This window comes from Carettochelys insculpta, chromosome 14 (genome assembly GCF_033958435.1).
Source record: "Carettochelys insculpta isolate YL-2023 chromosome 14, ASM3395843v1, whole genome shotgun sequence".
Taxonomy (NCBI): Eukaryota; Metazoa; Chordata; order Testudines; family Carettochelyidae; genus Carettochelys; species Carettochelys insculpta.
Window position 1 is genome coordinate 4,518,897 of NC_134150.1, and position 27,554 is coordinate 4,546,450.

At 48.6% G+C, this 27,554-nt stretch overlaps 2 protein-coding genes across 4 annotated transcripts in view; one reads left to right on the forward strand and one right to left on the reverse strand.

Annotated features, from left to right (window-relative positions):
* Positions 1–4,726, forward strand: part of PLLP (plasmolipin) — a 29,053-nt gene extending 24,327 nt beyond the window's left edge. The window contains exons 3-4 of the mRNA XM_075008745.1: positions 1,752–1,871; positions 3,783–4,726. Coding sequence (XP_074864846.1) covers positions 1,752–1,871; positions 3,783–3,890 — 228 coding nt within the window. The 3' untranslated portion in view covers positions 3,891–4,726. The remainder of the gene's footprint in view (positions 1–1,751; positions 1,872–3,782) is intronic.
* A 124-nt stretch (positions 4,727–4,850) lies between these two features.
* On the reverse strand, positions 4,851–27,501 carry ARL2BP (ARF like GTPase 2 binding protein). Of its 3 annotated transcripts, none has more exons than XR_012647469.1 (8): positions 27,449–27,501; positions 22,620–22,671; positions 16,159–16,220; positions 14,045–14,151; positions 12,408–12,493; positions 11,431–11,527; positions 10,362–10,536; positions 4,851–6,536 (listed from the first exon to the last, which is right to left on the reverse strand). XR_012647469.1 is itself a non-coding variant. In XM_075008747.1 (8 exons), exons 2-8 carry the CDS (start codon positions 22,658–22,660, stop codon positions 6,482–6,484), a joined length of 483 nt encoding a protein of 160 aa, XP_074864848.1. In that variant the 5' UTR covers positions 22,661–22,671; positions 27,449–27,501; the 3' UTR covers positions 4,851–6,481. The 3 variants fall into 3 exon arrangements, 2 of the variants coding, with proteins under 2 accessions (XP_074864848.1, XP_074864847.1); XM_075008747.1 differs by having other exon boundaries at positions 10,502–10,536; XM_075008746.1 differs by lacking the exon at positions 4,851–6,536 and having other exon boundaries at positions 7,389–10,536.
* Between the last annotated feature and the right edge of the window lie 53 nt (positions 27,502–27,554).

The following is a 27,554-nucleotide window of genomic DNA, read 5'->3' on the forward strand; positions in this document are numbered from 1 at the left end:
TGCTTTCTGCCGGCCAGGCTTCCCCCAGCTGAGGGTGCTGGGCCTGCAGATGGACACAGCAGTGTGGTTTCTCTCAGATGGGACAAACCACAGCGTAGCAGCTCTCTGCCCCCTGGGTTCCCCCAGCTGGTGCAGCTTCTCCCCAACTGGGGGAAGCAGGGAAGAAGCCCTGTCACAGCGCCTGTCAGCCTGCCGGGCTCCCTAAGGGGACCCTAGCGGGCAGACAGCCACTGCCGCAGGGCTTCTCCTCAGCTTCCCCAGCTGGGGGAGCCGGAGGCTGGTGTGCTTTCGATTTGCACTTAATGTGCGTTAATGCGAGTTAAGCGCAAATTGAAATTGCACATACCGGGGGGATCACTGTACCTGCATTGTCAGTTTCATCTCCATCTTTTCTGTCTGTATCTCTCTGTCATACAATCAACATGCCAGTTCACTTTCAGCACCATTTCCAGTACAGCACTACCTCCAGAGCTGAAGAAGTGGGTCTGCCACATGAAAGCTCAGCACCTAATAAATCATTTTGTTAAAGCGTTACAGGACTGCTGGTTTGTTGTGATATGTAAAAACCTCAGGCCGCTGCTAAGTCTTTTAGTGTTTGGAGGGATAGCTCAGTAGTTTGAGTATTGGCCTGCTAAACCCTGGGCTGTAAGCTCAATTCTTGAGGAGGCCATTTAGGAATTGGGGCAAATAGATGTCAAGGAGGGTGCTTGATTCTGCTAAGAGGGCAGGGGACTGGACTAGATGAGCTCCCAATGCCCCTTCCAGTTCTAGGAGATGTGTATCTCCATTTATATTTATTTAAGCCACAGCTGGGGATCTAAGTGGTCCCAAATGTGGGAACATGTAGAGTTTTTAAAAAAGCAAGCTGCTAGTCCTCCCGCTTACAGGAAAAAGCTTGAGAACATGCCCTGCCAAAGGCTCCGCAGCTGGAAGACAAAGCAAATGTCCCATGATTTTTGTAAGCCACTGTGACACTTTTAGGGGCCAGCTGCATGATTTTTCACTGCTTGGGGTTGGGGTCGTTCTGTGGATGCTCGGCTTTGTTCATTTGTTGGGGTTCAGCTTATGCTGACTAGGAACAGATTTGAGCCAAACTGCGATAAGTCTGCCCAAGGGGTAGCACCTGCATCACCAGTTCAAGTTTGTATGTTGCCAGCCTCTGCGTGCTTGGGGTTTGTGGCTTCTGCAAAGTGCCTGATTTCTGTTGCCCCAGCTTGCAGCCACCAGGGTTCCCTGTAAGCTGAGCACATGGCCGGCCGCCCAGGAGGCATTCAGGTGCTGATCAGCTCATTAGCAGAGCACCCAAAGCCAGCAGTATGTGTTTCTGTGGGTAGCGCAGATCTGGGCATGCATTTGTGCATGTAACAAAATTTATCCCCCCCATGGATGGAAAAAAATACTGGGAGCCCTCCTAGCCACACCGCAGGTTTATAATTCTGCCCCACGAGTTTAAAAACCTCAAACCAGGAAAAAAAAAAAAAAAGCTAAAGGTTCATTTAAGCCTTTAGGCCGGGAGGCCCATTTACAAGCAGGTTAGACCCATGCCAGGCCACTTGTCATCTAAACAGGCCTGAAGCTTATATGAGTCATAGTTCAGCATCTGTTCCGTGTAACAGGAGGAAACGGAACTAGATCGGGGCTTTTGTCCCAGACCAGCTTTTTGTGAAGAAGTGGGTCTGACTCACGAAAGCTCACGACCAAATACATTTGTTGAAGGTGCTCCAGGACTACTTGTTTTTCCTTTTCTGTAGTTAGTGATCTTCAATGCGGCCGCAACCGTCCTGTACGTGACTGCTTTTATTACGTGCTCTGCCGCCGTCCAGTCTGTGTACCAGCTACATGGCGACTACAACAAAAGAGCTGCTGCGTCCGTAAGTAGCGAACACGGGCCCGCTGCTTTTCATATCGTGCATCTGCCATGGGCCCCTGCTAGACCTAGGCCTCGTCCACACTGCACAATTAAGTCGACCTAATGTGTGGTGACTTACAGCAGCGGCAGTAATGACTGTGGTTTCTCGAGTCCGCACTGTCCTCCTTCCAGTGGTGGATGTTGCTGGACTGGAGAGCTCCAGCTTTGTTGGCAGCCTGCTCCGGGGAGCCCCATTGTTGGGAGCCTCACTGGGTTGGGGATCCCCACTGTGGGGAGTGCAGACCCAGTTGGGAGCCCGGTGGTGGGGAGCCAGGCGGTAGCACAGAGCCCCACCGGCAGCCCCACAGTGGTGGGGACTCAAGCCAGGGTTGGGGGGAAGCCAGCAGTCCTGTGGGGGAGTTCTGCAGGAGTGCGACCTCCTCTCCAGGCAGCCTGGGAGCCTGGCCTCTCCTCATCCAGCAAATCCCCTTGTTCAGGACCACTCAGGTCGCCGGATGGGGCAGGTACAACCTGCACTGGAAAAAAATGGGTTGCTCAGCAAGAATGGGCCAAACGAAGCTTGAAAATCATGCTGCAGCCTAGCTAAGAGCGTCAGCAACACTAGTGACCAGCTTAGGGCCCCACCTTGGGAACGACCATCTGCCTTCTGCTTCTGATAGGTCTCAGACCATGGCCAGCCGGAGGCTGGTAGAACTCGGCTTGGCCCTGGCGCGTGATACTATTAAAGGCTTTAAACCCCTTTGCTACAGCAGGTTAGAAGGGGACCCTGAGGCAGTGTCTCTCAACCAGGGCGGCTCATACCCTTGGGAGTACACTGACGTCTTCCAGGGGTACAGCAACTCATCAAGCTATTTGCGTAGTTTTACAACAGGCTATATAAAAAATACCACGAGTAAAGTCAGTACAATCGAAAAGTTCATTCAGACAGTGACTTGTTTCTCCTGCTTCATAGGCCTCATGCTGAAACGTAAGTACAATAAGTCACGATTGGATAATAAGACGGTAGAAAGGCAGCAAGTTTCCAGTAGCTGTCTGCTGTGCTATTTTTGCAGTTAGTTTTTCAGTGACGTGTAACTTGGCGGTATGCAAAACCAATCGGACTCCTGAAAAGGGTTCAGTAATCTGGAAAGGTTGAATAGCCCTTGTTTCCAAACATCAGATCACCGTAGGACCGTGTTTCTCAACCGGGGGGACGTGGACCCTTAGGGGTACAGGACAGAAGTCTGGGGGTACTTATTGAGAAACACTGCCCTGAGGGACTCTTCAGAAAAGCTTCGTGGTCCCACCCAGCTACCCATCCCAGTTCCACGAACAGCCATTTCTCTAGGGCTCTTGCTTGTTGGAACTTCAGCCCAGAGCCTCAAAGGGATCTATAGGTTCCCATTTCTCACTGCTGGGCCCCACCTGGAGCCAGTCTCCACATAAGCCGCTTCCAGTCACACGCAGCAGCTCCTGTTTTATACCTGTGTCACACACGTAGAAGTCTGGTTGAGGGACACAGGTTCCTCTAGTGCTGAAGGAGCTTCGCATGGTGAGATGGACTTTTAAAAGTTCTCCACGTTTACATGAGACGGCGTCCCCTCGCTGACTCCCTTATTGCAACATCCGAAGCCCCTGTCCTGTGGGGGTGGGGGGGGTCAGCATTTAGTAACTTGCCCGAGCTCCTACAATGAGCCAACAGTGGAGACAGGAATGGGACCCATTGACAGAGCCCATATCGGCGTTTTGCTCTAGGCAAGATGCTGTCTGGCTTTGCACTAGACCAGGCATTTACTGGGGCAGCTGCTGCTCTCCCACATAAATGAGGGCCCTGGATTCTTTCAGCGCTATGCTGGGCAGCGTTAGCATCAAGCATTCGTATCCTCCTGCCGCAGATAAGGTAACAGATGTGCTGTGCTGCTCTCTATTTCAGTTCTTCGCCTGCATTGTGATGATAGCCTATGGGGCGAGCACCTTCTTCAGCTTCCAGGAATGGAGAGGATTTGGCAGCAATGCGGCCACCAGTCAAGTGACTAGCTAACCACCCGTCAACAATGGCTCTCCTGCAGTCACTGTAAAGCTGATGGGGTAGGGCCAGAGTGCTCAGGGGGTTTGCACTGAGGGAGAGGGCCTCCCATTCAAATCAACATGTTGGCCAGACTGAGGGCTGACACATGGTCTTTTAATCCAGCTTATAGTGGATAAGTATCCACAGCACAAAACCCACCACCAAAGGTCCATCCAGCCCCAGTGTCCTCTCTTCCAACAGAGGTAAATGCCAGATCCCTCTCCTGTCATCTATTTCCAGCCTCTGACAAATGGAGGCAGGGACACCATTCCTACCCAGCCTGGCTAACAGCCATTGATGGGCCTAACCCTCCATGAATTTACCTAGCTCCTTGTTGAACCTTGTTACAGACCTGGTCTCCACCACCTCCTCTGGTGAGGAGTTCCACAGGCCCACCGTGCGCTGCATGAAGGAAAACTTCCTCATGTTAGCTTTAAACCTACTGCCCCATTCATTCCATCGGGTGACCCCTAGTTCTAGGCATCCTTGTGAATGGAGAAAATCCGGTGTGGGAAACAGAAGTCCCTGGATTTGGTCTCTTCATGGCCAAGTAGCTCAGGGCAAGTGTGTCCTGGCCTGCCTGTGGCGCAGCAGTTCTCCTGTCCAGGGCTGGGTAATCCAGCACATTTCACTGAAACTAAATAGCAAGCAAAGCCCCTTCCCCAGCCGCCTGCTTCGCTAATGTAAATAACGTAAAATGAACCCTTCGGCCGCTGAGCTGGGTGATGGTACACAATTGAAACCGTTAGTTTATCGATTTCTAAAATTCAAAGTGCAAGTTATGTTCCAAATAAATCTTTCTGAATCCAGCAGTTTGTCAAGGAAGTTCTTAATGAAAACTTGCTTCTCTTCTGAAAAAGCCGCTGTACGTTAAAACCTTGAGTGATGTGGAAAGTAAATGATTTCACTTGCTCAGTAAAGCCACATTGGATTTATTGCATTGGATGTATTAATGATAACATTACTGTGTTGTGTTTGCTCAGAGCTGCTTTGCTATTTAAATTTAGGGTTACGCCAAAGGTTTGTTATGCTGCCCACTTTAGACAGAGAAGGTGAAATCCTCGCCCCGCTGAGTCAGTTTTGTCCTGGCCTTTACTGCTTGGTCTATAGGAGGGAGGTAAGTCAATTACAGATACACAATTCCAGCTACGGCAGTTGTATAGCTAGAATCGAGTTATCTGCAATCGACTTACCTGGTTGTCTACACAAAGGGAGGTCGATGGGAGAAATTCTCCTGTTGACCTCCCTGACTCCTCACGATATCGAGGAGCACAGGGGTCCACTGCCAACCCCCGAGATTTCTTGGGTCTCTATCAGTTGCGCAGCATTGAACTCTGGATGACACGGAGGTGGTACACGTCAAGGGGAGCACCGAGGGTATAGACGATGCCCTGTCAGGCGGGGAGTGCCCTGAACTTCCCCAGGTCACCAGCTGAGTGACCCCGCTCAGTTCGGTCCAGAAGGTGGGAGAGATGTGATGGAGTGGGGGATACATGTGTGTGGCTCACAGAGGGTGTGGGAAAGTCCAGCGGGCACTGGAGCAGGTACAGCAAAGGAGGGGTTTGAAGGACAAGTGAATGTATGCTGGGGAGCTTATCCCCATGGCAGAATTGGGCCCTGAGTGCATGGGCTTGGAGCAGGCCTGGGCTGCCCACCTGTGTTCCAGCTGGGTGTTGACCCTGGACCCTACTGATGGCAGGTTGGTTGCTGACATGCTCTGATTTGGAGAACCTGGGGTGAGCAGAGCAGGAGCCTGGGTGCATGTGAACTGCTAAGCCAGGCCCCGCCACGGCTCTGTGAGATGGACCCTGAGCAGGTCATCTTCCTGGTAGTGTAGACATACTCCAACAATTTGGGTAAAAACTGGTCCTGTGGAACGGGGGAGAGGAGTCAAACCATTCAGACCCCCAGCTGCAGGTGATTTCCAAGAAAGATGACACAGTGAGTGTTGTGGCCATGAAGACATGGTATCATGGCCCCAACTGGGTATACTCCAGTAATACCACTGACTTAAATGGAGCCGTGCGACTTCACATCAGGAGGTGACACGGTCCCTCAAGTTCCTGTTTATGACATTTAAGAGAGCTGTACAGACAAATAACTCTGCATTTGTTTCAGGAGAGAAATATTCAACTCTGAAAAGTAAACCTGACTTGTCCAGAGCTATTGCATTTGTTTGTGGAAATGTGATTGCTATTATAAAGGTTCGACATGAGAGGAAAAAAAATCAGATGATCTAGTCACATGAATGTTGTAGAGATGGATAATAATAAAGATACAGGTTGAACCTCTCTGATCCGGAACTCGGTCATCTGGCAACGTCGATAATCTGGCATCATTTGTTAGCTGGATGACCATGCACATGGCCAAGTTTCCTGCAGTCCCGTAAAGTTTGTTTCCAGCTCTCGGTGCTCTGTGCTGCTGTTTAGCTGTAATTTACCCCTAAATGTCTTCTAAGAGCCCAGTAAGCAGTGGAAGTGTCGGTAACGTCCTAGGCGATCCTGACTTCATGTAGTTGGGCAAATTCTCTTGTCTGGTGCTGGTCAGGTCCTGAGGGTGCCGGATTAGAGAGGTTCAACTGTACTAGCATGGAGGAAACATGCAGGGCAGAAATTGCACCTGTGGGAATGGGGAACAAAAATAAACAAAGGATTAAATCTCTCTGGTGCCCTCAGAGAAATCAGTGGGGTATTCCCATTGAAATAAGTGGCAACAAGACTGGGAACTTAACAGGTGATGTTTAAAAACGCTTGGATCACAAGCACACTAAACTTCAGCATAGGTGTAGCTCAGCATTTATATGTGAATACAGCATGAAGATGTATACCCCACACCCAGGTACAGACAAATCAGCCCTTACAGCTATGCCCATAGTTCTCTGCGTACAACTAAACTAGCCAAACTAGGGTTTTAAATATTTGCTAGTTTTCTATAGGCAGAGGTGGAAACGTACCCCAAAATTACTTGAGTAAAAGTGCAGCTGCTGATGGAAGGGGAGCACTAAAGTACAAGTTGCTGGTGTCCCTCTGGAAAACTTGAGTAAAAAAAGTGCACACGTCACTTTTTGATTGTACTCAAGTATCCCAAAGTGAAAGCAGCTGCACTTTTATCAACTCACTTTTTACGCACTTTTTCCACTTCTGTCTATTGGTGAGATTAAAGGGTAAATCTCCTAATACAGAGATATCAGAAAGGAGGACGAGGAAGGGAAAAGCTCACACAGGTTGTGTTGCAGTGAATTTAGCTACTTTGGCCCATAGTGAACACTGTAAAATTCCACATCCAGACCAGAACTACCCCAATCTGCACCTTAAAAGTGCTAAAATTGAAAGCTACTGTGCTATGAAACAGAATTATTTTGAGGTGATAATTTCCCACTTTGCAAATGAGGTATAAATCTGAGTAGCGGTACCAATAAAGGAATAAATACTTTCTCCCTCATTCCCAGTTCAGCTACACAAGAGCATTCATGTTTGTGCCTTTAATCAATCATTACAATTCAGCACCGAACAATAAATTGCTAAAATGTTTCAGTATGGTTTTCTTTTAAAATCTGACAAGATCTATTCCTGGTAGGAACCCAGATGCAATAGAATACAGGGGTGTACAAAGATGATGTTCGCAAAAGAATTCTAGCCCATGTACTGAAATGAAAAGAACAGACAGATTCAAAACACCTACAAGCATTACCTTTAGACAATGGGCATTTTCTTTAGTGACTGCACAAGACTTCCCAGTAGTTCCTCCAAGAGGTTCTCAGGATAGATGGGGCACCTGCTTTCGGCCTGGACCCAACATTAAACCTAGCACTCTGGAGAAGCTCCCTCATCTCCTCTTTCCAAAGCCCCTGTGTGGTCTTGAGTGGTGGATTACATACATATGTGATCTTTATGGCTGAAATGGTAGGCAAAGCCTGTAACAAACTCAGCTATCTTCTGGGGCCTGCACTTTAGCTGGTGTAAACTGTCCTGGTTATCAAAGGAGCTATAACAGTTTAAACCAGATGAGGCTCTGCCTCCATGGCCTTAGACTCTGATCCTGAAATAGGATCTACGTGGCCTGACACCAATGTCCCACTTACATCATTATATTGAGCTTCCTGATAAGAGATCTGTCTGCAGGATTAGCAATTTATCTTTAAAACTATTGTACTGTAACTAATATACTTAACCAATGTCCATATGTTACCCATGCACATTATAAAAAAGTCTTCCCTTTAGTATATCATTGCAAAGAGAATTAAGTTTAGCTTGTCTCGTGGTCAACAAAGGGAAAGCCAATAGAATTACTTTTAATCCAAAAGTGCATTCACAAGAAGCCATTTGGAATAATGTAGTTCCTTCTTTCCAGGGCATTCACAGGTAGTGCTGAGTAAAAACAATTGGCTTGTGAAAAACAACAAAAGGCTCCCCCTTGTGATTTTAAGATGGCTTCAGGGTTTGGATTATCCATGTCAAATTTCAGATCAGGAGATAGTTTATTGAAGGAGTTACAAAACCCCAACAGAGGCAGGTTTTAAAATGGGAATGTGTGGGAGGTTTTACTAGGACGTTACCAGCGGCTGACTTTCAGAGTTATAAAAACATACTGGCAATATTAGTTCAATGAAGTTATATACTGCTGTATTTCTACGATGAGGACAGGCTAAGATACCACAGTTGTTCCATAATACTGAAAGCCAGTGTCTTACATTACACAAGTAGATTAGTTTAAACAAGGTTTGTGGTCAGAGCATGTTAACCATAAACATGGTTTATGCTTGTTTGTGGGGACAGGAATTTTTTTGTAATCATGTTAGAAAGCCATGTTTTGATTTCAGGGTGAAATCACAGCCTTTTTGGAAATTAACGGCAAAACTCACATACGCTTTAATAAAGCCAGGATTTCACATAGAATAACAAGTTTTCCACTTGCAGAGCCGAAACACTAACCTGTTACAACAACACGGATCTGCCGCAGCTTTGGTCTGTCTACATTAGATTCTTGAGAGAAGTTTTCTAGTGGCCTGGTTTCCCTGGTGCCAATAATGGGATTTTTCCAACTGCTCACAGAAGTTAGACCACATAGCGTTGAGAAGACCAAGACCTGAGCTCTGATTATGTTAGCATGCCCCTTGTCACTACTGGCTCGCATAGCAGCATCCACAGTGGTGCAACAGTGGTGCTTTCTTAAAGGAGTCTGTTGCAGACGGTTAATGCGTGCATCTCTACTAGCAAATTTCTTGTCCGTTTTTCAGTATTAGTGCAGCTTCTCAGCTGCAACTAATGCTGAAAGCTCTAGTACGGACGAGGCACAAGCCCTTTAATCAGCCTATCAGATAGGCAATTAGATGATGTGGTGGTGGTGGTCATTCCTGTGCTTAAGCTACACTCCATTTTGTATGCTGGTAGCACCCACGTTGGGTCGCTGTGAAAAAAACCCAAAGTTCCCAATGTAGACAAAGCTTATGTTTTACAGACATTTTTAACATATTTCTCTGGTTTAGTTGGTGCTACACGGAAAGCTGAACATCAGAGCTCTGCAAGTTCATCTGAGTGAAACTGCTATCTGCCCATTGGTGGAGTGTCTCCTGTCCCCCGCAAGAATTACCACAGAACTGAGAGAGAAATGCTCAAGATAAAACATATTCAAAAGATGTTCTGCATATGTGACAACGTAGTCTTTCCTGTAGATCAGCTGCAGTACTTCTGATAGCATGGCAAAGATATTTTTTAAAAAATGCAATGCACTCTGAGGCTGTGAGCACTCTACCCCCTCCTTTCTGAAGGTCTCTGGTAATATGGCAGTTCAGAATATGCTAATAAGGTGCTTGCATGAATATGCAGTGCCTCATTAGCATAATAGCAGCTGCACGTGCTTTGAAACAGCCGGTTTCGAAATGCACACCACCTGTGTACCCAGCGGCCTTTCGGAACGCCCCCTGATTTCGAAAGCCCCTTCTTCCCATCTGGTTTTCAAAAGGCCCCCCAGCTACACAGGCGACGCGTGTTTCAAAACCAGCGGTTTCGAAGAGTGCGTGGCTGCCATTATGCTAATGAGGCATCAGCTATTCATGGCAGTCCCTCATTAGCATATTCCAAACAGCCAAATTACCACAGCCCTACTGAAAGGAGGGGCTAGTGTGGCCACAGCCTGAGCGTGAGAAGTCAGAGGTGGTGGATCTGTAACCATCCTACCCAGAAAAGGTGAAATAATCATCCATGGGGTCTTCTGGGGTCTTTTTTTTTTTTGAACGTTTATACTTCTGGAGAATGACACATCTAGGGTATAGTTTTAACAAACAGGAAACACACATACAGCCCCATTTACTGAACTCCATGGTGCACAGTCCAGATTGGTTGGTGCATATATATTATCAGTGTATTCTGGAAGGGCTGCCCTTGTTTGCTTTTATGGTCATGTGATACCAACCGTAATTCACAAGAGCAGTTTAGCACATCAAACCTAGTGAGATGCAGTCAGCTTCCATTACCACTGTAATCCTCTGTAGTGTATGAAATGTCCAAGTAGCAGCTGTGAACTAGTGTCGTAAGCTGTTCTGAGAAGAAGAGACTGAGGATTTGTTTAAAGATGTCACCACTAACCCGCTGCTTAAATCCAGACCTCGACCTTCTTTTTCCTAAAAAGAGGGAGGAAAAAGCAAACCCTCAGCTCAGTAAATTTTCCAAATGAGCAAGCTTTTAAGTGGAACAGAATAAGTCGGCACATTATAATTGGTGTTGTTAGCATTCTACTGCTAAAACAAATACACTACAAGCCGAACCTCTCTAATCTGGCACTGTCTCATCCAGCAAACTCTGTAATCTGGCATGATTAATTAAATTAGGTGGATAACCACTTATCACGGGTGTGGCCAAGTTTCCCGGGCTCCCATAACGTTTGTTTCCAGCCGCCAGTCCTGGCTCTCAGTGTTCCATGCTGTAAGCAGTAGAAGTGTTGGTAATGCTGCTAGAAAATACTGACCTCCTGTGGTCCGGCAAGGTCCCAGGAATGCTGAACTAGAGAGGTTCTACCTATACGGTACCTTCCTGCACAATTCCACAAGCACGTATTATTGGGCTTCAGGGAACTGTGAAATTTATGGCTGAGCCTCCTTTTTCTCTCACTGTTAACTGTGGATGAATCCAGGAACTAAGGTAGGAATGTGAGGGCTGCTGTTGTTGTTGTGTGATGTTCTGCCTCTGGGATAGGCACAGTTAAAAATCAATGTGATCTCTGTTCCGGCTCGGGAAAGAAACCCAGTCAGGAGGTTTTCTCCATCATGTAACAAGGTTAAGCATATCCCCACAACCAGCCACCCCAGAGAAAAAGGGAAATTGATGTTCAATCACCACGAGAACCAATGGATGGGACTTTATACCAAGAAGGCTATTTGCCTTTTGATCCTGTATCTTGTGAATGAATGAATGCTGTCACCCAATGACCTAACGCTGTCTCCAATGCAATAATGCAAGAGCTACACAAAAGCAGTTACTTCTGCGCTAGTTAAAACTGAACAACCCAAAATACTTACAGCTCTGTAATCCAAGAACATTTCTTTGAATGCCAGAAAATCAGTAAATGTCAGAAGCATATCAAATATATCACCTGCTATCTCATCTTTGTGCTGTCTGTAAAGCAAGAGATGAACATAATCGTGAGAACTGGCAGCAAATTTTAAAGGCATTCAGAGGTCAAATTTAGCGCATATTGGTTGTACAAATTCAAGATTGAAAAAAACCAATAGGAAGGTATATAAAATTCTAATGTAAAACAACTTTAATAAACCAGCAATCAATCCCCGGTAGTGTCTGCGATCCAAACATCACACCATTCCAGCTACCTAAGGTGTAACTGCATTGCCTGAAATAAGAGAAATACTAAAAGAAAACCAAATGAAAAATCTTACAGTTTTAGCCCTTTTCTTTTAATTATTTCAGGCATCACTTGTTGAAAAAAAATCACTTTAACTGAACATTAAAGAGAGTGTCAATACACATCCACTTTCAGGACTTATTCTAAGCAATTAAGAGTCCCCTAATAGTATTGAAAAGCCCTGCACTTTATACTGATGGATGGGCTAGCCATACTATTACATCTTTATGTAAGTTTCTTAATGCGTTATTCAAATATTTGAAGCACTTTTAGTCTTTTTTACATGAGTCTGTTTCTAAGAGCACTTAATTTTCTTATTCAAAAGAACCTATGTTCCTTTAACAACTTTGTTCTCCCTATAATTAAGACAAAGCTGATCAGCAAAAATGACTAATTTGAAAGTAACCCTCCAACATTGTCAAACAGAGATTTTCACCAAAACAGAATTAATTTTTGCCTTCTTTTTAAAATGAAGGAATTGGAATTAAGGCATTTACTCACCTGTTGCTCCAAGCCCAACTACACAAAAACTTTTTCCACAAAGGGAAAAAGAAATCAAATCCTAATTTGGCCCCCCATACAAAATGGTTAATACAGACAGCAGTGCAAGAAAAATGCCCCAAGACAAAGACTTACTGTAATGACATGGTAAAAGCAGCCATATTAAAACCAGGAATTCTGTCAAGTAGTTTTTCTTCTATGTATTTCTCTACTAAGCAGATCTAAAAGAGAGGACACGATCATAAATTCCACATGCTGACCTTATAAAGGAGTGTGGTGTCTTTGTTAGGCAAAATGCATCACAGATCCTGTTGGCTGGAACTTTCTGCACTTTCAATGATAGCCCAATGATTTGTAAGAGCACCACAGAGCAAGTGGGGCTGGGTCTACACTTACCTTGAATATCAACAGCTGCTATGCAATTTTAGGTATGTCAATTGAGTACCAAAAATCGATTCTGCAGCCGTTGACATTCAAGCCTGTCCTCACTGCAGAATGTCGATGGGAGCGCTTGTCTCATCGGCATTCTGTAATCCTTTTGGCTTGCAAGGAGCCCCAGGGTTGACATTAGCTCCAAAACACACCATTTTACGCATGCACGAAACCGCACCCAGAAGATTGAACCTATGCGTTCGATCTTCCATGGCAAGTGTAGACCCAGCCTGTGTCTGCAAGCACAGGTCGTAGCAGTAAACATCCTTACTTGAAAACAGTACCTGAAACTAATTTGAAATAATTTTAACAAACTGATAACTGAGTTCTTCCAAACAATTTTTGTAGCTCAACAACCACTTTTGCCGACTCACTTACAATGTTTTAACTCTTTTGTTTGTACAACACCCATACGATGAAACTAACTATACAGAGGAAATGGTGAAACTGATTTGACATTGTGCTCTCAAATTTAAGAAAACTAAAAAATCCTAGATTTTCCCTTAAGCTTTGTACAGTAATCCTGTGTGCTATTTGCAACAATAGCGAGGAAAAAAAAATAATGACAAATTGACAGCATCCCTTTAATGAAGATTAGTTCAAATTATACCATATGGTAGCTGAAAAAAGTACCACAAGTGTATTTATTTTTATAGTGTTTTCTCTCGCATAAAGAGCTGACCTCTGGGCAATGGAATTTCTGCCAATTCACTTCAGAAGAATGCAGAATCCTTCAGAGCTCTCTTATCCAGCAACATCCGCAATCTGGCATGATTTTAGTTAGTTGAATGTCCACTTATCATGGGTGTGGCCAAGTTTCCCACAGTCCCATAAAGTTTGTTTCCAGCCACCAGTCCTGGCTTTCTGCGTTCTGTGCTGTTATTTAGCTGTGATTTACCCCTAAATATCTTCTTAGAGCCCAGTAAGCAGTGGAAGCGTTGGTAATTTGCTAGAAAATACTGACCTCCCGTGGTCTGGCAAATGCTCTCCTCCAGCACCAATCAGGTCCCGCAGGTGCCAGATTAGAGAGGTTCAAGCTGTACAAGAGTATGCCACACACTGGCTGCCTACACCAACCTTCATTTCACAAGGCTTAGAGAGTCCTCAAATACTTGCACAAGTTTCCTTGGTGAAACAGAAACCAAGCAATTGAGAACTCCAGAATGTTTTTGTTCCTTACAGGGCTATTGCTATACTTCAAGGAGACCACAGCTAATATTTCAGATTTTATTTGATTCTGGTCTAATCTGTATTTAAAAAAAAAAAGAGGGGAGGAAAAGAACCTAACGATGACTTTAAAATAAAAGCTAGGCGCTCTAGGAGAAAACGAACCACCTTACATATTCATTAAAAATGGACGTGTAGATGAGCTTGTTTTCTTCCGTATCCTCAAATTCCTGGTAGTGTTTCTCCATGAAGCTTCTCTGTATTAACTGGAAATCGTCATCTAAGCCATAAGAAGTAAATGGTGCACAGTTACATTCAATTTATCCACTCTCATTACAAGACAGTAACCACTTTCACTAATGCTTTGTTCTAATGGCTGCAACCACACAATAAGAACACAGCTGCTGTTAGCTGGGCCAGCTTTAATTTCAGACCCATCCATGAGGCCACATGGAGGCTCCTAGCAGAAGTAGATGCAATGCTGCCGATTCAAATCTTGCTTCCGCCAGATCAGCTGGGGTTACCAGAACTGTGGCGCGTTGACCTATGTTGTAAGTTCTGTACACGATGGAAAGAGACAGAATTTGCAAAAGGCAGCAAAACTGCTGGAGCCTAGACTTGTACAATTCACAATAAGCTGTTCAAATGTTCTCAAGAGTAAGGCAGTTCTTTAAAATGTACTTTTAATAAAAAGGCTATTCATTTTCAAAAAATCAGGGTGGTTTGGTTTTTTTTTGTGTCAGGTGGGATGATTTAGTTGGGGTTGATCTGGCTTAGGGCAGGGGGCTGGACTTGACGACCTCCTGAGGTCCCTTCTAGGTGTAGGATTCTATGATTCTATGACACCCAAGGACAGAGAACAGAAAAAAAAAAGTCACCATTTTTCTTCCCTTCACTAGTTAAAATGGATAATAGACTTTCCTTCCATTCAGAATCACAGACCACTACAATAGGAAGGGACCTCAAGAGGTCATTGTGTCCAGCCCCCTGCCCTCAATCAATTAGGAAGAATATGAGCTCTACAAATGAGTTCAGAAAGCTACAACCCTTATGAGACAATCTTTCGGTTATCACTGAGTGAAACCAGAGGAAACAAAAGGGGAGGGAGTAGAAATTCACAGATCATTATAGGTTCAAATACTTATTACACACATCATCATCATCATCAACCCTGGGCTCAGCGCCTGTTGGTATCTGATGCCTCTTTCATTATTTCCTTCCATCCTTCCCTGTCCAGCAGTACACACACAGGGTTAAAATAAATCCGCACAAACCTCTCATCTCTTTTACTAAACAACCGACTCAAAACTGGCGATTTTGTTACCGTTTCTCCAGATTCAGCCACGCATATCACAAGGTTAAGAGTAAAGAGGATAATGATCCCTTGAAAAGGTGTGCGAATAAAGAGAAAGATGTGAACTGGCATCTTTCTCGTGGCATCGTGTAAATTCTCTTTATTCAATACTGACCTCTCTCTTCAAGTTGCTAACCTGAGACTTTAGATCTTTTAACCTCCCAAACACACAGGACAAAACTGTTGACTGCTTGTGGCATTCGTTCCTCCAATAGATCCTACCACTTTAGGCTGCACGTGTGTTAAGTTACTTGCAAACCACACACACACAAAAAACCCCAAACCAACTCATTTTCCTAGGGAATAACTGGGAGGTCATATGGCCACATCTGAAGTTATAGAAGGGGAGGTGTAGGTTGGATAATAGGAAAAACTATTCCACAAGGAGAGTGGTGATGCACTGGAATGCGTTACCTAGAGAGGTGGTGGAATCTCCATCCCTAGAAGTGTTCAAGTCCCTACTTGACAAAGCCCTGGCTGGGATGATTTAGTTGGGGTTGATCTGGCTTAGGGCAGGGGGCTGGACTCGACGACCTCCTGAGGTCCCTTCTAGGTGTAGGATTCTATGATTCTATGACACCCAAGGACAGAGAACAGAAAGCCTTGGCTTCCATAACATAGGAGAATTTATCAGGATCTTTATTTACCAGAATTGTATTGATGAAGAGAGGGTTTCCAGTCTTCAAGCAGTGCACAGGGGAAAAGACACATGGTTAAGATTCATGAATGTACTGTTGGGAGAACAGAATCCAAAAGGGTTTGCTGGAGATTTTATATTGTAATGCTACCTCTGTGCTAATGAAAGCAAGGAATTTAAAACTCCAAATCACAGGACACATGGAAAAGGCAGAGGCACTGGTTTCTCTCAGTCCTTATTTTGCCTTCTGGTATTTTTACAGCTCATTTTTTGACATCGCAAATGTAGACACTTACCCATTATAATATCTTCTAAATACCCCACAACCGCATCAAATTCTGCATCTGAAGGCGAGGAGCTGAAAACAAAGGAAAGATTAAATTTTTAATGAAAGCCTGGAGATAAATTAGTACAATAACCTCGATGACATATCAAAGAAGGAAATTATCTACCAACTCCACATTATGCAAAAGCTCATTACACAGAAAACTTTACTTGATAATAAAAAGTTCATTCCAGTGACAGACATTTATCTCACTAGGTCTCTATGTGAACATCTATGCAACACGCTTTCTAGGTCTCTATGGTATATTAAAGGAGTAGTTACTTATTGGAGAGAATTGTTTTACTGGGTACCTTTATTAGCATAATTCATAACTTAGTTCAGATGATGCTTAGAAGGTCTGTTAAAGCACTGGTTCTCTATATTTTCCATACCATGCCAGAGGTCACAACAAAGACTGAGGACCCACCATTCATCTAGGCATAAATGGTGGCTGTAACTCTCCTGGTGTAATCACCCACAGGTGAAATTGAACCTGGGACCTCTGGAGCTGAGTGCAGGAACCTCTACAGTTTGAACTAAAAGCCAGCTGCCTCCCAGCTAAGGCTGCAGAGGAAACCCGTTCTTTCTCTATGTCTATGTCTAGGTCCCACTACATAAACTACACTGGAACTACTCAAGAATCATCCATAGAGGACCTTTTGGAGGGCAGTCATACATTATGGCCGTGTCTACACTAGCCCATTCCTTTCAGAAGGAACATGGTAATGAGAGTTGGGAAGATGCTAATGAGGTACTGTTATAAATATGCAGCACCTCAGTAGCACAATGGCAGCCATGCACGACGTGCACCGCCTTTGCAGAAAAGAGCTTTTCAGAAGGACACCCTGGACTTCGAGAGCCCCTTCTTCCTATTTGGTTTTAGGAAGAAGGGGCTTTTGAAGTCTGGGTGGGCGTTCTTTCAAAATGCCCCATCCAAATGGGCAGCGAGCAATTCGAAAAAGGCACTTTTGAATTGAGCATGTCCACCTTTATGCTAATGAGGCATTTCATATTCATAGCAGTGCCTTGTTAGCATCTGCCCAACTCACTCATTACCATGCCCCTTCTGAAATGAAGAGGCTAGTGTAAACGCAACCTACCAGTCTGAGCATATTGTTCATAGTGTAGCTTAGGTAAAGGATGCACTTATAGAAATGATTAAAAATGTCTCTAAAACAGTACACCACACTGGGTGATCCATTAATCTAAAACCATGGTGCTTCTGTTATTTTATAACAAAAACAAGCTGCATTTCAGATGGGCTCATTTAAATGGAGCATATTAGCTACGCTTCAAAAGTCTGGCCCCCTCTCATGATGATATACTGTGCAATTTGTTCACACATACCAACGTCTCCCTAACCACTTTGGAGCCATCTTTAGTTAGTGGTGAACCTTATTCAAATAAGTTCCCTAGTGTATTAAGCACATGACACATTTTTTCCCCCATATCAGGAATGCAAGCTTTGTTGCACATTTTTCTGGAACATATTTATATTTGGCCTCTCAAAAAAGGTGCCACTTGATTCATACGGGGGTCCTTGATACACATCGGGACTAGGAACCGGAAAGCTGTAATGACATGTAATGAGGAATTTTCCCCAGAAGAATAAAGATAGGGGAGGAGAATCTAAAACATTTGAGATTAGATTGCACAACTTAAAAAAAAAAAAAATTAACACCTGGTAGAGTAACTAACTTTTCTTTTCCTGGTAACCAGCCCCATGGCAGCTGGCCCCAGCTGGGTAACTGGCCCCAAGGTAACAACATTAAGGGAGAGTAATCTTTACATCATGTTCCTCAAAATTTCAACAGTGTAAGTGCGAAACAATGCCTACTGGAGAAATTTATACTGAGGACTGACTGTATTATGAGATTCTCTGTCGTCTCATGTGAAGGAAGATAATGCTTTAAACTATTTACAAAAATTCCTTTAAAATCATATTGCTGTTAAGCAACAACAACTCTAAAACAAAGCAGCAGAAATGTAGCACTTTAAAGACTAACAAAATGACTTATTCGGTGATGAGCTTTCGTGGGACAGACCCACTTCTGAAGACCCACTTCTCCAACCCATCCTGCTTCTGCACCCCACTTCCCACCCAGTGCCTGCATTTCCACCTGAAGAAGTGGGTCTGTCCCACGAAAGATCGTCACCGAACAAATCATTTTGTTGGTCTTTAAAGTGCTGTGTTTCTGCTGCTTTGTTTTGTTGGAGTACAGACTAACACGGCTCCTTCTCTGTTACTATTCAACAATTCAATACCTCTATCTACCAGTAATGTCATTATTTAGGCATTGGGATTCATCTTGTGTTAGGAAAATTAAGCACACTACCGCCCTCATTCACTGATCAAAGCGACCAGCTGGTAATGCCTTCACGCTCAGAGCTAACCTGAATGGCAGCGTACAGGAGACACCGCCAGGGGGCAGAGCGCTACAACATGAGAGTCTTATAAGCAAGTAGAGAAAGCATTAACATCACGTTCATGGTTCAAGACAAGGGGTTATTGTTTCCCCTTCTGCACAAAAGCAGGAACCGCCTCCACCCCTCTGTTCTTTTCTTTCCCGGGAGTGATGGCTACGCTGCTGACAGCAGAAACAGCTCTGTCATTTTTATGGCTTTTGCTAACATGGTTGCATTTAAACCGTCAGTTTAATCAGGGATAGGAAAACCCTATTGTCCATGGGCCAGATCTGGTCACTGGCTTACCCTGATCTAGTCCACAGAGGAGGCTGTGCCTTTCCCCGGGGAGCCACCACTCGTGTGCCAGCCCTATGGAGCGAGCTGAGACTTGGAAAACCTGTGTCCCTGCGCTTGCCTGCAGGCTTCCCCTGCTGCTCACACTGGCCACGATTCCTTGTGATTGGGAGCAGCGTGGGGCAGTGCCTGCAAATACAGGGCAGCGCAGCAACCCAGTTCTCCCGCATCAAATGGGAACTGCGCCAGGTAAGCACTTCTACCCCATCCTGCTCCTGCACCCCACCCCCCACCCCCCACCCAGCCCCTGCGCCTCCATCCCATCCTGCTCCTGCTCCCCACCCCCACCTGCCCCTGTGCCTCCATCCCATCCTGCTCCTGCTCCCCACCCTCACCCAGCCCCTGCGCCTCCATCCCATCCTCCTCCTGCTCCCCACCCCCACCTGCCCCTGCGCCTCCATCCCATCCTGCTCCTGCTCCCCACCCCCACCCAGCCCTTGCGCCTCCATCCCATCCTCCTCCTGTGCCCCACCCCCACCCAGCCCCTGCGCCTCCATCCCATCCTGCTCCTGCGCCCCACCCCCACCCAGCCCCTGCGCCTCCATCCCATCCTGCTCCTGCTCCTCACCCCCACCCAGCCCCTGCGCCTCCATCCCATCCTGCTCCTGCTCCCCACCCCCACCCAGCCCCTGCGCCTCCATCCCATCCTGCTCCTGCTCCCCACCCCCACCCAGCCCCTGCGCCTCCATCCCATCCTGCTCCTGCTCCTCACCCCCACCCAGCCCCTGCGCCTCCATCCCATCCTGCTCCTGCGCCCCACCCCCACCCAGCCCCTGCGCCTCCATCCCATCCTGCTCCTGCTCCTCACCCCCACCCAGCCCCTGCGCCTCCATCCCATCCTGCTCCTGCGCCCCACCCCCACCCAGCCCCTGCGCCTCCATCCCATCCTGCTCCTGCTCCCCACCCCCACCCAGCCCCTGCGCCTCCATCCCATCCTCCTCCTGCTCCCCACCCCCACCCAGCCCCTGCGCCTCCATCCCATCCTGCTCCTGCTCCCCACCCCCACCCAGCCCCTGCGCCTCCATCCCATCCTGCTCCTGCTCCCCACCCCCACCCAGCCCCTGCGCCTCCATCCCATCCTGCTCCTGCTCCTCACCCCCACCCAGCCCCTGCGCCTCCATCCCATCCTGCTCCTGCGCCCCACCCCCACCCAGCCCCTGCGCCTCCATCCCATCCTGCTCCTGCTCCTCACCCCCACCCAGCCCCTGCGCCTCCATCCCATCCTGCTCCTGCGCCCCACCCCCACCCAGCCCCTGCGCCTCCATCCCATCCTGCTCCTGCTCCCCACCCCCACCCAGCCCCTGCGCCTCCATCCCATCCTCCTCCTGCTCCCCACCCCCACCCAGCCCCTGCGCCTCCATCCCATCCTGCTCCTGCTCCCCACCCCCACCTGCCCCTGCGCCTCCATCCCATCCCATCCTGCTCCTGCTCCCCACCCCCACCCAGCCCCTGTGCCTCCATCCCATCCTGCTCCTGCTCCCCACCCCCACCTGCCCCTGCGCCTCCATCCCATCCTGCTCCTGCGCCCCACCCCCACCCAGCCCCTGCGCCTCCATCCCATCCTCCTCCTGCTCCCCACCCCCACCCAGCCCCTGCGCCTCCATCCCATCCTGCTCCTGCTCCCCACCCCCACCCAGCCCCTGCGCCTCCATCCCATCCTGCTCCTGCTCCCCACCCCCACCCAGCCCCTGCGCCTCCATCCCATCCTGCTCCTGCTCCTCACCCCCACCCAGCCCCTGCGCCTCCATCCCATCCTGCTCCTGCTCCCCACCCCCACCCAGCCCCTGCGCCTCCATCCCATCCTGCTCCTGCTCCCCACCGCCTCCCAGCCCCTGCGCCTCCATCCCATCCTGCTCCTGAGCCCCACCCCCACCCAGCCCCTGCGCCTCCATCCCATCCTCCTCCTGCACCCCACCCCCTCCCAGCCCCTGCGCCTCCATCCCATCCTGCTCCTGCTCCCCACCCCCACCCAGCCCCTGCGCCTCCATCCCATCCTGCTCCTGCACCCCACCCCCTCCCAGCCCGTGCCTCCATCCCATCCTGCTCCTGCGCCCCACCCCCTCCCAGCCCGTGCCTCCATCCCATCCTGCTCCTGCGCCCCACCCCCTCCCAGCCCGTGCCTCCATCCCATCCTCCTCCTGCACCCCACCCCCTCCCAGCCCGTGCCTCCATCCCATCCTGCTCCTGCGCCCCACCCCCCACCCAGATCTTGCACCCCCAGCCACTCCCCACAGCCCCCTCCTGCACACTAATAGTACCTGAATTTTCTACTCATTTCAACCACAGCACCCACTGATTACACAGAACTACGGGCGCTGGTATTAGTACCAGAGAGGGAGCCGTGTTAGTCTGTACTCCACCAAAACAAAGCAGCAGACATGTAGCACTTTAAAGACCAACAAAATGATTTATTCGGTGATGAGCTTTTGTGGGACAGATTTCATTAAAAGAAGTGGGTCTGTCCCACCAAAACTCATCACTGAATAAATCATTTTGTTAGTCTCTAAAGGGCTCTGGTATTATTAATCAATATGTGCATCTCATTCTACAACGAACACAAACACCAAGCAATTTTGTAGCTCCTTAAAGACTAACAGGTTTATTTATTAGATAATGAGCTTTTGTGGGTTACACCCACTTCCTCAGATAAGGAAGATCTAATGTAGCAGAGTGTCCATGTTCCCCAGGTGTTCTGTCCACAGTAAATCTACAGAACATGACACTTCTGTCAACAGCATTCTGCCACTCAGCAAATCTACAGAACGCCTCCGTCAAGAGACAGCCATCCCGAGGGGCCCTCTGTCAAAAGACAGGGCTTCTGGGACACTGGGCAGCCCTGTCTGCTGTGCGTCTGGTCGGCCGTTCTGTCGAGAGAGCGGCCAGGCAGTCCGGCCATTCTCTGTGATAGAGCAGATTGCTCTTCGGATCTGCTCGGCTGTCTGGCTGAGATCTGTCGACAGAAGTTTTGTCGTAAGATATCTTCCAACAGAGACTTTGCTCAGCAGATCACTCTAATGTAGACATAGCCTTTGAGTTTTCAATAAAAGGCAACCAAATATATACGTACCTATGGCCGTTTCTACACATGCCACTTTCGATTGCCTGAAATATGCTAATGAGGCACGGATGCAAATTCCCCGTGCCTCATTACCATAAGGTCATATGATTTGGAGTCCGGAAGATGTTGTTCCGGACTCCAAAATGCAGTTAGAAGCGCAGCCCCTGTGGGGCGGGGGGGTGTCTTCCGGAGGCCCTTCTTCCCGAAGATTTTCCGGAAGAAGGACTTCCTTCTGGAAGACCCCCCCCCGCCCAGGGGCTGCGCTTCTAAATGGTGTTTTGGAGTCCAGAAGAACGTCTTCTGGGCTCCAAATCACATGACCTTATGCTAATGAGGTGCAGGGAATTTGCATCCGTGCCTCATTAGCATATTTCAGGCTGTCTATTAGCATGCCACTTTCGAAAGTGGCATGTGTAGAACGGCCTATCTGTCCTCTATTAGCCAGATATATAACTGACACGTTCACTTTCCCTAAACACAATCTCTCATATTTTTGAACCATTCCCTTTAACCTTCAGCTGTTTTTCTTCTTCCAATGGAGTCTAAAGTGGAACTCCTTTTTACTAGAAACAATTATTATTCAAATGATAATATGGATTCTGGATAATACTTACATGGACACACCAAAGTTTTCTTCTTCTAAAGTCTCCATCATTTCCACATCACCTGTCACACCAAACAAACTTTTAGATAAGAATTAAAGTATTTTCTACACCAGCAATACGGTTATTTTTAAACAATGTTACTTTTAGCACACATGCAGCTTAAATCTTTGAAGCTATGAAATACACCATTATACATATTCTTTATGCAAACACACTTATAAATATGTATATGTCTAATTCAAATATGTTTTATGGAAAATATTTCAAGTAACATCACTGGAAAGCTTGTAATCCCCTGAATACATATATTCTATGTGTTACGTGCCATTTCTGTATCTGAAATTCGGAATACTGACTGTAAATTCAGACACAGTGCGCTCATGTTGAAAACAAGCCTATTGGCCCCATGAGGAATAGACTCATAGAACACTAGAACGGAAAGGGACCTCAAGAAATCATCAAGTCTAAGTCCCCTGCCCTCTCACCAGGACCAAGCACCATCTCTAGACCACCCCTGATAGGTGTCTATCTCACCTCCTCTTAACCATCTCCGGTGATGGAGATTCCAAAACCTACCTAGGCAATTTATTCCACTGTTTAACCACCCTGACAGTTAGGAAGTTTTTCCTAATGTCCAACCTAAACCTCCCTTGCTGCAGTTTAAGCCCATTGCTCCTTGTCCTATCATCAGAGGCCAAGGACAACAATTTTTCTCCCTCTTCCTTGTAACCCTCTTTTAGGTACTTGTAAACCATTATCATGTCCCCTCTCAGTCTTCTCTTTTCCAAACTAAACAAGCCCAGTTCTTTCAGTCTCCCCTCATCACTCGTGTTCTCTAGACCTTTAATCATCCTTGTTGTTGTTCTCTGGACCCTCTCTAACTGCTCCACATCTTCCTTGAAATGTGGTGCCCAGAAGTGGACACAACACTCCAATGAAGAAGCCAGACACAGAGCAAGACACAAGTGAGTGGGGGAGAACCGTCTCCTTGCAGACTGCTACGAAGCCATATCTCCATGACACCTGACGCTGGAATCCATCTTGAATGTTGTACTTTTCCACAAGGGTGCAGGGAATTGGACAAAAGGCTTCCCTCTCTAGGGAAATTATTATATAGAAAGGAAAAGTAAATAGTGATGCTTTTCAGCTGGCTTTTGAGATGGCCTCCCCAACCCAATGAGAAACGTGAAACCACCCGGAAACAAAAGGACCATAACAACACAGGTGGAGGTGAATTGCTGGACCCAGATCACAAAGACCATCGCTGGCCTGACAAGAGTTTCACACCATGCAGTGTGAAGCAAAAGAAGGCTGGGTCGACAGCCCTGTTCCTGTAAGCCAGCCTGCGTGAATGCTGTTTGTCGGCACTTCTGTGCCAAGAAGCTGGTTTGACTTAGGCAGCAGGAGCAGTATTCTTATGTGCACTTGCCAGAGTAAAATGTCCTTTACAGTGTGTGTGGGGGGGGGTGGGGAGGTTAGCATGGGTGAACCACGAAAGTTTTCTTGAGCAAGTGAAAGTGCAGACAGCTTGAGAAGGACTTTACCTGCAATAAGAACTAGGGTCTGAAACTCTAATTTGTAGCAACTTCTCTTTGCATTAGGCTTAGCTGATGTGTTTTATTTTGCTGAGTAACTTACACTGATCTGTCTGTTATCACTTGCATCCACTTAAATCCTACTTTCTATTAAAAAAACTGCTTTTGTTTATTAATAAACCGCATCTGAGTAATTGTTACTGGGGGAAAAGGGGACAAGAGATGTACATATATCTTCCAGTGATAAAAGGGGAGCTGAACAACTTATGAGCTCACTCTGTGTAAACTTTATGCATAGTGAGACAGACTTATCTGAGGTTCTGGTCCTACTGCAGCTGTGTCAAATCCCCTTGACCGAGCCTTCCTAGAGTTGTGTGGAACTCAGTGTCTGTTGCTCTGCTGTGACCCCAACTCTGTGCAATTGCTGCAGGAGACCAGAAGTTCTGGCTCAGCAGGACTGGGTGGTGGAGCACCCGAGAGGGAAGCTGGGTGTGTGAAGTGGTATTTTCACCTTACCAAGGGACAGGTTCAAGAGGATCTCTGTGACTGAGTCCACCACATTATGTACAACCCGTGACAAGATAGCCATCAGACAATCATTAAACACAAGATTTGCAACTTGCAGGTTTTTGTAAGTCCATTTAGGCCTATAGCTAAGTGGTTTGAGCACTAGCCTGCTAAACGCAGGGTTTTGAGCTCAATCCTTGCGAAGGCCATTTAGGGATCTGGGGCAAACAGAATGGGGGGAAAAAAAGGGATGGGGCTTGGTCCTGCCAAGAGGGCAGAGGACTGGACTCGATGACCTCCCAAGGTCCCTTCCTGCTCTATGAGAGGTATGTGTGTATCTCCATATTCTTCCATGACTACTCAGGTCTCTGAAGCTCTGAATCCTTTCCTAACAGGCCTAGACACAGGAATTTCTGGTGTGTGCACATGCTTTTCGGGTACATGTAGACTCCCTGCACCCTGGGCACTCCATTTGGCCTTGCCACCATGCTCCCCTTCCAGCCACCCCTAGTTTGACCCCATCATGCCGCTGCAACCTCCCAAACAACCCTAGCCCCCCTTGGCCTAAGGACCCCCAACCCGACCTGGTAGTGGGAGGATTATCTGAGGTGAGTGGTACAGTCAGGTGGTGGCAGCAACTGCAGGGGGTCACCCAGCTGCAGGGGGTCACCACCTCCCTCCTGCCTGCACTCACCATGCGGCATTCCACAGCTGCCTCCCAGCCCATTAAACTGCTTCCCCACAGGCGGCAGGGAGAGAGAAGCGGGGCTCGGGTGGCTAGATGGCAATGGTGAAACACTGCGTAGTGAGCGGGGGAGAGACGGAGGTGATCCTTTGCCTCGGGTAATCCCCGGCCAGGCTGGTCAGGCAGGGGAAGGGACAGAGCGGCCCGGGGGGGCCCCCTCACATCTCCCTTGCGTATGGGCCTGAGTGACCTTCAATGAATGAGAGGACAGACCTACAGAAATGTTCTCAGCCTAGGTAAATGGCTTGAGCTGATACCTGGCATTTCCATTAGAAGCATGTGCCACTGGCCATGTCAAAGCCGGGATATGGCCTACAGGGGCCTTGGGCATGATCCAGTCTGAAAATGTCTATGTTCTCCTACATCAGAGAGCGGCCAATAGGCAAGTCTCACCATCCACCAGCAGCCTGTGACAGCACCGAGATGTGCTCTGCTCAGTGTAGGGTGACCAGACCTCCCTTTCCCTAATACAGGGCAGGGAGATATTGGGGGGCAGTGGTTCCCCAGCTGTCTGACCAGCCTGAGCCACAGATGGGGAGGGGCAGGCAGGGGACTGCTGCGCAGGGCGGTTGGAGTGCAGCAGGGAGGGAGCCGTAGGCAGCTGAGGGGCTCTTGCTGCACAATCCAGGGGTTGGACCTTGCAGGGTGGACAGGTGGAGCAGGGTGGAGGGTGACTCTCTTCCCAGGAAGCTGACGGCAATGCCGCTCTGCTCAGGAGGAGCAGTCCCATGGCAGGGTGTGGGAGGCACTGGTACCTTCACAGACCCTCCAGAGCCCAGAGAAGAGCCCTGGGCCCCACCCCAACAGCCCAGGCCAGAGCTCTGCCACTTCTGCCTGTGCCGTCTGCTGCACAGCCTGCAGGCTTTAGGGGTCCAGGCACCACCGCCAGCCTCCAGGAGCCTGCCAGCTTGGTGGGACAGTGTGCTGCCTATGTGCAGGGCAGAACAGGCACTTTGCACTCTACAGCTGTCCCCATAGGAAAGGCCCTGGCCACAGCAGGTCACATGTGCGGGACCCTGGGCAGCATCTGGCCCTCGCTCTGCGTTGGGCTGGGCGCTGGTCCTCCCAGCCTTGAGCAGCTCACAGGGCTGCTGGGCAGTGCAGAGCCGCAGAAAGCAACCAGGGTGCCTGTCCCCACAGACCAGTGCAGTGCCCAGGACCCTCTGCCTCCCCTGCCAGAGCTGCAGGGCTGGACTCCCAGCTTCCCCTCTCCTTGGGGAGCCACCAACCGCTCCCCAGCATACCTCTGCCAGGCCCTGCTGGCTCCCACTGGTGTGGCCAGACAGCACGCGAGTACCTGCTCTCCAGCCAGCAGCTGTGCTTGCGCACCAGCAGGGAGACAAATATGGGGCAATTAGCCCCTTTGTTAAGATAAGTGTGCCGGAAAAACGGGACGGGTGGTCACCCCAGCCAAGTAAGCCGAGGACACTGAGGTCTACCCAGGCGGATCCAAGCCAGGGCCAGGCTCGCTGCACTGGGTGCTCGGTGCTGTACAGGGCAGAGGGGAGGAAGATTCAAGCCAGTCTGGGTTCGCTGCGCTGTGCAGGTCGGGAGGGAGCCGGGCCGGGCTCGCTGTGATGGGGGCTCGGCGCTGTACAGGGCTGGGGGGGGGGGGCGAGATTCGAGCCAGGCCGGGCTCGCTGTGATGGGGGCTCGGCGCTGTACAGGGCTGGGGGGGGGCGAGATTCGAGCCAGGCCGGGCTCGCTGTGATGGGGGCTCGGCGCTGTACAGGGCTGGGGGGGGGGCGAGATTCGAGCCAGGCCGGGCTCGCTGTGATGGGGGCTCGGCGCTGTACAGGGCTGGGGGTGGGGGCGAGATTCGAGCCAGGCCGGGCTCGCTGTGATGGGGGCTCGGCGCTGTACAGGGCTGGGGGGTGGGAGGAACCGAGCCAGGCCGGGCTCGCTGCCCTGGAAACAGCGGGCAGGCAGCGGGGAGCCGACCCAGACCCCGACCCGTGCGGGGCCCTCCCGCTGCCGCCAGCCCGTGGGGAGGGGCCGGCACAGCCCCGTGCCAGGAGACTCAGCCCCTCCCCCCACGGCGGCCCCCGTACCTGGCTACCAGGGCCCACCGCGCTCGCGGAAGCTGAGAAGTCCGTTACCCGCGCCCGTCCCGCCCTCCCGTAGCCTAGGCAACACCCTCTTCCGCCGGCCCCTAGC